The sequence below is a fragment of the Chiloscyllium plagiosum genome, chromosome 37 (assembly GCF_004010195.1).
Source record: "Chiloscyllium plagiosum isolate BGI_BamShark_2017 chromosome 37, ASM401019v2, whole genome shotgun sequence".
Lineage (NCBI taxonomy): Eukaryota > Metazoa > Chordata > Chondrichthyes > Orectolobiformes > Hemiscylliidae > Chiloscyllium > Chiloscyllium plagiosum.
Genome location: NC_057746.1, coordinates 30,333,723 through 30,342,924, shown reverse-complemented (window position 1 = coordinate 30,342,924; position 9,202 = coordinate 30,333,723). Strand labels below are relative to the sequence as shown.

Here is a 9,202-nt window from a genome sequence, read left to right as displayed (position 1 = left end):
AGGGAGAGGGGAATATGAGTGAAAGGGAGAGGGGAATGTGAAGGACAGGGAGATGGGGGAATGTGAAGGACAGGGAGATGGGGGAATGTGAGGGAGAGGGGAATGTGAGGGGCAGGGAGAGGGGATTGGGGGTGGGGATACGGGAATGGGGGAGCCCGGGAGTGGGAATTCAATTTGATTATTTATTGTAATGTGTATTTAGTTACAAATACAGTGAAAAGTGTTATGTAGTGCTGCCATGCTCCAGTGCCATCTTAAAACATAGAAAATAAACCAATACATTGAATATAAAGGCAGAAAATAAAGAAATAAGTTAAACTTTATATTCCTTCTTATTAAGTGCTCAATCATGGGCCTGGAGCTGGGCTCCTTCACCAGCACAAAACATTCAGCTCAGGTCCCTGGAGAGACACCAGAGTTTGGTGCTATCTCCCCTCCACCATCTCCAGGAGTCATACTGGGCCAACCCTCGTAACACCCCAATGATGCCAGGTCCAACACTGGGTCCAAACCCAACTCCATCACTGCTGACATTAGTCCCCGCTAGGAATGTGAGGGGGTGAGAGGGAATAGAGGGAGAGAGTGGGAAGACAGGGGAATGGAGTGGGAAAAGGTGCGGGAGAGAGAGGGGGAATGGAGGAGTGGGAATGGAGAGGGAGAGAGAGAGGGAATGAAGAGAGAAAGGGGGGCATTAGGTTGAGAGGGAAATGTAGGGGTAGAGAGAGGGAGGGGGGAAATGTAGTGGTTAGAGAGAGGGGAATGGAAGGGAGAGAGGGAATCGGAGAGGTAACACAGATAGGGTGAACGAGTTCTGGTGAAGTCAAAACAGATCTTAAAGTTAAAAAAGTCACACAACACCAGGTTATAGTCCAACGGGTGTGATTGGAAGCACTAGCTTTCGGAGCGACGCTCCTTCATCAGGTGATTCAGAAATTCTGGAAATCCCACGCTCATGATGTCAGTTTGCAAGTTTCCGAGGAAAGTGAAGGCTATTCCCGCAGGAGAAATCCCTGTCCAATGTTTCCCGGGGGAACTGATTCAGCAGCTGCAGTAAGTGAGGTTTTATTCAGATGGATCAGTGATAAGTTTAAATTCCCACTTGGTCTGCTGCACCAAGTCACCGGTCAATTTCCCAAACTTCAGGGAACGCAAGTTGTTCCAGAAATATTTGGATTGGCCGAAAGAGACATCAATCAGAGAGCCCACCCACTCTGCCCATTCTCTCCTCTTCCTCTTCCAGAGTTTATTCACTTCCTGCAGGGACTCAGAACCGAGTGAGGAGCTGGTAAGTGAAGGAGCAGCTTTTATACAAATTGTATCCTATAGTATCCACACCAATGTTCAGGCAGTCTGACTATCCTGTGGGCAGTCAGGGTGGAAATGTCCCTTATTGCTGTGTGAGAAGATGCAGCTGAGGGAGCTGTTTACTCGGTGCTTTGTGCTGAACTGGAGCTGTGTGTTAAATGTTTATTGAAAGCATTTTCCTTCTGATTTACAAGCTGGGTTTTGTTGTTGACTCATTACGGAATATGAGAAGCGGAGGTGTAATTATCTGGGAGGTACAGGGTGATCTCGTATTCTGACTGGTTTCCTACTGTTGGGGATGTTGCTGTGAGTATGCTGGTTACTGTGTGAATTGTGAATGGGGAGTTCTCTGCGGGTGCTGAGATTTCGATGTTGTCTACCTTTTCAAATCTCTCGAGGCCTTCCACCACTCCATCTCTGTATCTACACAGAACCTTTCACAGCTACTAGATGTCCCAAAGAGATTAACAGCTAATTTTCACACTCCATTTGAAGTGTGGTCCCTGTTGTAAAATAGGAAAGATGGCATCCAGTGAGCACACAAACAGCAATGAGCAGACAATCTGGGTTGTAGTAATGTTAATTGGGATATTGAAGCAATCCCCTAGAGACCGATAACCTTTCAAAGGGAGTTGAATTCCCAGTGAACACTTTAAAGCATGTGCACAAGAAGATTTCACTTTTTTTTTCAAAGACTTATATTTGAACAAATCTTAACTAAAAACATGACTAAACCACACCTAATCAGCAACTACTGAACTAATTGGTTGAAAAGATCTTTCCCCTTTAATTTTTATCATGACTGAACACCCCATGTCCAGCTATCTGCAGCATCACAGTTTGAACATGAATAGGTTGAAGCCATCCATGGCTTCTATGAGGTTGATGTCACCCATTTTGCTGAATTGTAATTTTGTCCATCAAAAGCAATTTCTTCAAGTTCCAGAGAAGTTCCGCACCAACTGCTAACACCGAAGCTGTCTCCAAATATTGCTCCCCAGTCATGTCAGGATGAATCCTCCTCAACCTTTAAGTTATTTCAAAAATCACACGGCACCAGGTTGTAGTTCAATAGATGTATTTTGTAAACACACTTTCGGAGCCCCACTTCTCCTTCAGGTGTTAATGAGAGAGAGAGACCTTAGACACAGAATTTATAAGTAAAAGATCAAAGAGTCATACAAGTGATGCAAATGTATTGAACACAACTAAAATGGCTGACTCCCTCCTGATAAATCTTTAATCAGTTAGAATGGAGGTGCACGTTTCAATTGATTAATATGCAAATCCTGGAATTTCTTTCAAGTCACTGCCTCAAGATCACTTAAGGCTTTATCAGAATAAAAGAGGTGACATTCTCAGGTCAGACAGTGCATTTTTGGTGCAAGGTCATGTTTGGAGTCTGTCTGCGTCTTAACCTAGAATCAGACTGGTTTGATTTCCAATGTAGGAATTTATAAAATGTCACATTGACTGACTGTCTACAAATTGTGTGCTTGATGATTTAACAGCCATCTTAGGTGGGTTCAATTCATTCACATCAGTTGTATGGTCCTGTGATCTTTTATTTATAAATTCTGTCTAAAGTCTCCCTCTCTCACTAATACCTGAAGAAGGATATTCACACCTGAAGTGTGATTTTTGACCTTGTCCAACCCAGTCTGACACAGGCACCTCTACATCAGATCTTTAGATTACCATAGGCTGAGTCACTTCAACGATAGACTGTACTCCCTCCTGCATTCTACCTGGCAGTTGACTGAAAGAATACTTTGGAGCACTGTTTCTCTCTCACCCTCTCTCTCTCCTTTTCTCATTCATTCTCTTTTTCTCTCTCTCTCTCTCTCTCTCTCTCTCTCTCTCTCTCTCTCTCTCTCTCTCTCTCTCTCTCTCTCTCTCTCTCTCTCTCCAGCTCTAGCTCCTGAGTTAGATTGGATGAACCACTTGATATTTTAGCCTGTGTCTTGCACTCAGGTGCTGGGCTTCAATATAGTTAAGGATGGAGATGTTCATGGAACTGTTTCCACTTTCCTGTCTGTGGTCCAACATGATTAGGTAGAATTACAGCTGAGATCCCTGAGCAGTTTCAATCTGTTCATTGTCTGTCACTCCACTGGAGTCTAAAGTTGAGAGTGTGGTGCTGGAAAAGCACAGCAGGTCAGGCAGCATCTGAGGAGCAGGAGAATTGACATTTTAGGCAAAATCCCTTCATCAGGAATGTGGGGGTGGGGAAAAGGGGGCTGAGAGATAAATAGGAGGATGGGGGTGAGGGGTGAGAGGTCAGAGGAGAGGGTGGAGCGGATAGCTGGGAAGGAAGATGGACAGGTAGGACAGTTCAAGAAGATATTGCCAAGTTTGAGGTTTGGATCTGGGATGAGGTGGGGGTTTGGGAGATGAGGACACTGGTGAAATCAACGATGCCGTGTGGTTGGAGGGTCCTAAGGTGGAAGGTGAGACGTTCTTTCTCCAGGCCTCGGGTGGGAAGGGTTTGGTGATGGAGGAGGCCCAGGATTTGCATGTCCTTGGCGGAGTGGGAGGGGGAGTTGACATGGTCGGCCACAGGCCGGTGGGGTTGTTTGGTGTGGCCTGAAGCATTCCGCAAAGTTGGCTTCCTGTCTCCCCAATGTAGAGGAGACCACATTGAGAGGTACTGGGAGCGAAGGGTGGGTTTGTTGGGTGCGTAGACCTAATGAGGGAGTCGCAGAGGGTATGTGCTCTGTGGAATGCCAGTAAGGGTGGGGAGGGAAGTATATCCATGGTGGTGGGGTGTGATTGGAGGGAGTGAAACGGCGGAGGATGATGCATTGTGTCCGGAGGTTGGTGGGGTGGAAGGTGAGGACCAGAGGGGTTCTATCCTTGTGCGGTTGGAGGGGTGGGGTTCAAGGGCGGAGGTGCGGGAAGTTGAGATGTGCTGGAGGGCATTATTGACCACGTGGTAGTCCTTTAACTCCCCCCTCCCACTCTGCCAAGGACATTGGGGATGTTCCATTCCCATTCTTGGTTTTAGGTAAACGTTCTACATAATCTATTTAGATTAGATTACTTAGTGTGGAAACAGGCCCTTCGGCCCAACAAGTCCACACCGACCCGCCGAAGCGCAACCCACCCATACCCCTAACCTATCACTACGGGCAATTTAGCATGGCCAATTCACCTGACCCGCACATCTTTGGACTGTGGGAGGAAACCGGAGCACCCGGAGGAAACCCACGCAGACACGGGGAGAATGTGCAAACTCCACACAGTGAGTCGCCTGAGTCGGGAATTGAACCCAGGTCTCTGGCGCTGTGAGGCAGCAGTGCTAACCACTGTGCCACCGTGCCGCCCGTTCCGGAGTGGAATTGATCTTCCTGGGAGCAGATTAGATTAGATTACTTACAGTGTGGAAACAGGTCCTTCAGCCCAACAAGTCCACACCGACCCTCAGTGCGGTGGAGGCAGAGGAAATGGGAGTAAGGATTAGGGGAGTGGGAGGAGGTGTTGTCCAGGTAGCTGTGGGGGTCGGTGGGTTTGAAGTTGGATGTCCATATTGAGTTGGTCACCAGAAATGGAGGTCCAGGAAGGGGAGGGTGGGTGTCTGAGATGATTCAGTTGAACTTGAGGTAAGGGTGGAAGGTGTTCATGAAGTTGATGAACTGTTCAAATTCCTTCAGGCACCTTCCCCTGCTGCCTCAAGATGTTTAAAAGCTGCACCCACCCCCCCCCCCCCCCCACCTCCTCAGCTCCATCCAAGGCCCCAAAGGATCCTTCCACATCCAGCAGAGATTTTCCTGCACATCCAAATACCTCACCTACTGTGTCCGTTGCTTTCGATGTGGTCTCCTCTACACGAGGGACACAGGACGCCAACTCCCAGAACATTTCAAGGAATATCTGTGGGACACACACAGCAAACAACCCACCACCCTGTGGCCGGCCCTCCCACTCCTCCAAGGACATTCAAGTCCTGGAGCTGCTCCACTGCCAAACCCTAACCACCCAACGCCTGGAGGAAGAACATCTCATCTTCCACCTTGGGACCCTTCATCCACACATCGACTTCACCAGTTTCCTCAACTCCACTCCCTCCACCTCATCTCAGATCCAACTCTCCAACTCAGCAATATCCTCTTGAACTATCCTTCCTTCCCACTTATCTGCTCGCCCTCCCCTCTGACCCCTCACCATCACCCTCCATCTACCTATCGCCTTCCCAGCTACCTCCCCCCAGCCCTATCCCTACCCCACCCTCCTCTATATGTCTCTGCCTCTTTTGCCCTCCTGCATGGCTAATGAAGGGCTTATGTCTGAAATGTAGATTAACCTGCACCTCGGATGCTGCCTTACCTGCTGTGTTTTTCCAGCGGCACACGTTTCAGCTGGGTTTATGAATAGGAAGGATTTAGAGGGATAAGGGCCATATGCAGGTAGTTCAGACTAGATTAATTTAGGATATCTGGTTGGCATGGACGAGTTGGATCATAGGCTCTGTTTCTGTGCTGTACATCAGCTGGAAGGAAGTGATAGTTTTTCCTGAACTTGTTTGATCTGAAGATGAAGACTTCCTTCACCTGTCCCTGGGTTCGGAGAATGGGCTGCTGCGCTGAGGAAATAAAGTGTGTGTGTGTGTGAGACAAACAAGTGAAACTCGGATTCCTATGGGGAATAGCAGACTGGCAGTCACTGCAGGACTGTCTCCAAGTGAGGAGTTAGTCACCAGTAATGGAGGTTAGAGGAATTCATGTTATCTTTTCCTGTTTTACAGAAGGACCGCTCTGAATACAGGAGAGGTTGGAAATTGCAGAAAGATCCTGAACGTTGCTGAAGGAATAACTACACAACTATGGAAAGGCAGCATTGCTCAGCACAGGGAAGGTTCAGCGGTGAGACCGACGTCTGGAAAGCGGTTCGGTGAGGGGAGCTTTGGCATTTTATCAGATCTGTAACTGCTCAGTGACGTTGAGTCTTCCATCAGAATTCAGAACAAACTTTTCCAAAGGTTCAACTGTTGGCAGTTGGGTGAGGCTTGGAAGAGTCTGGCTCTGTTCCAAGGTGTGGTCAGAGCTTTGTTTATTCATCAAGCTTCATGAACTGACTCTTTCCGACAGGTGAGAGGTTGTCCAGGTGTGAGGAGGGTTTGCCTGACTCCACAGACTTTCTGCACCCGTTGTATGACTGTGTGAACAAGGACTGCTACATGGAAGAGAAACCTTTCAAGTGTGAACTGTGTGACAAATCGTTCTCGTGCTCATCTCACTTTCTGATCCACCAGCGCACCCACACAGGGGAGAAGCCATTCACTTGCGAGGTGTGCGACAAATCATTCTCTCAGTCATCACATCTCCACAGGCATCGACGCATTCACACGGGCGAGAAGCTGTTCAGCTGCGAGATTTGTGACAAAGCCTTCACCCAGTTGTCCAATCTCCTGGTCCATCGGACAATCCACACGGGAGAGAAACCCTTCAAATGTGAGGTTTGTGATAAAGCTTTCCCAACATCGACGAGGCTCCTGATACACCAGAGTATTCATACCGGAGAGAGTCCCTTCAGGTGTGAGTTGTGTGACCAAGCCTTTACACAATCATCAGCACTTGTGCAACACCGACGTGTTCACACTGGGGAGAAACCATTCAAGTGTGAGGTGTGCGGCAAATCATTCTCACGCTCATCTCATTTTCGTGCACACCAACGCATTCACACTGGGGAGAAACCATTCAAGTGTGAGGTGTGCAAAAAATCATTCTCCCGCTCATCAACGCTCCGTGAACACCAACGCCTTCACACTGGGGAGAAGCCGTTCAAGTGTGAGGTGTGTAATAAGTGCTTTGCACAGTTGTCAGGCTTGGTAAGTCACCGTCGCATTCACACAGGCGAGAAGAAAACATTCACATGCGAGGTCTGTCATAAAGATTTTGAGCAGTTATGGAGCATGTTGGATCATCGTCGCACTCACCCAATGGGTGGCCAAGTCAAGTGTGCGACTGACTCCTCACACACTCAGTAACACTCATGCAGCACTGATGCATCCACACTGAGGAACGGATGTTTAAATGTGAGATGGTTCATCAAAAGCTTCACAGTCATTGTGATTCACTTGTGAGGTGTGTGATCCTTTGCACAGTCACTGAGGGATATTTGTGAAACAGACACATTCAGACCAGGAGGGAACTGTTAACGTGTGAGACATTTAACAAGGGCCTGTGATATCACTAGCACACCCACAGCAGAGAGAAACCATTTACTTGTGAAATGTGGGTCCGAAGGGTCACTTGCCGACGTTCCTGGTCCATCAGAGGATCCAGCCAAGGGAGGGGGATTTACAACAGAATTCTACTGAAGCCTTCAAATCTCCTGGGACACCAGCCGACTGACACAGGCGAGAAGGCCTTCCGTGTCGATGTTTCTGAGGCAGTCTTCACCCAACCTTGTGATCTCCTGAAGCAGCAGAGGATGTGTATCAGTGGGGAACCGTTCAGGTGTGAGGTTTGAAAGGACAGTGTATCTCCTGATCCATTTGAACACTCACATGGGGAGAAAGCTGACTTGTGTTATTTCTGCAATGAAGCATTGACACTTTGGGACCAACACCAAATCCACACGGCGACAAATCCTCCCAGTGTGATGTGTACCAGAATTGTTTTACCCACTGCTCCATTCTTTGGCACACACTGACAACTCGACACAAACTTGGGGCCAGATCACTGTTCTGCTGAACAGAGAGTTGTCTGTTGTTTAGCCTCCAGTGCTTACACAGGAGAACTGTTATTTCACAGCATTGTCTGTCCTGGCGATGTGTCTCTCAAAACCCTCCCAACATCAGTCCGATTGTGTCAAAATCCTGAATTAAATTTTAACCAGCAGTACACAATCTTCTGCATAAAGTCAGCATCTGCTCAGTGTAGAATCAGGTAGGAGTCACTCACTGAGTCTCCGTCTGGCCAAGAGGAGTCAGATACTCAGTTGTTACAAACAGTTCAGCTTCTGATCTACCAGAAGAACCATCTGGGATGGGTAACGTTCCAGCGGGAGTAATTAGGAACATGAATGGGAAAGATTTAGAGGGATATGGGCCAAATGCAGCCAAATCAGACGAGATGAATTTAGAATGTCTGACTGGCAGGGACCAGTTGGCCAAAGGGTCTGTTTCCGTACTGTACATCTGTGACTCAAATTCATTTAGCTTTAGCATCTCTGGGGTATGGAGGGAGGGAATCAGTCAGGAATCCTGTTCCACAGCAGCCACACCAACTGGGAAATCAGGGAAAGGGGCAAGATATGTCTCACATTATTCACTTTCTGGGTCTACAGTTGCTGAATGGCCCCTCAAGGTAATCGATGTCGCCAGTCTGTACTCTCGCTGAGAACTGGAGGGAATCAGCCTGCGTTTGTAAAGCATGTTGAGATAGTAAACATTCCCCAAAATGTTCCATCAAGATGCAATCAAGCAAAGTAACACCAAGACAGAGAAAGGGGGAGTTAAGGAGAGAGAAAGATTCAGGGAGGATTAAGGAGGGAATTGTAAAACATTGAACTTAGCTGTTATTGGTTGGGAGAGGATGTGTAGAAATGTACTATTGGCCAGAACGTAAGGTTTCCAGAGAACTTGGAGAAAACAATAGACAATAGGTGCAAGAGTAGGCCATTCAGCCCTTCGAGCCTGCACCGCCATTCAATATAATCATGGCTGATCATTCCTAATCAGTATCCTGTTCCTGCCTTATCTCCATAACCCTTGATTCCACTATCTTTGAGAGCTCTATCCAACTCTTTCTTAAATGAATCCAGAAGTGGGCCTCCACTGCCCTCTGGGGCAGAGCATTCCACACAGCCACCACTCTCTGGGTGAAGAAGTTTCTCCTGAGCTCTGTCCTAAATGGTCTACCCCGTATCTTTAAGCTGTGTCCTCTGGTTCGGC

General features: G+C 47.7%; 1 protein-coding gene across 1 annotated transcript; it reads left to right on the top strand.

The window, feature by feature from the left end:
* Window positions 1-1,210: 1,210 nt before the first annotated feature.
* LOC122541456 (zinc finger protein 239-like) lies at window positions 1,211-8,971 on the top strand. Its single transcript, XM_043678236.1, has 2 exons — window positions 1,211-1,285; window positions 6,050-8,971. Exon 2 carries the CDS (start codon window positions 6,482-6,484, stop codon window positions 7,289-7,291), a length of 810 nt encoding a protein of 269 aa, XP_043534171.1. The 5' UTR covers window positions 1,211-1,285; window positions 6,050-6,481; the 3' UTR covers window positions 7,292-8,971.
* Window positions 8,972-9,202: the final 231 nt, after the last annotated feature.

Coding starts and splice junctions, on each gene's coding strand:
- LOC122541456 (XM_043678236.1), top strand. CDS start 6,482: ATGGAAGAGAAACCTTTCAAGTGTGAACTGTGTGACAAATCGTTCTCG.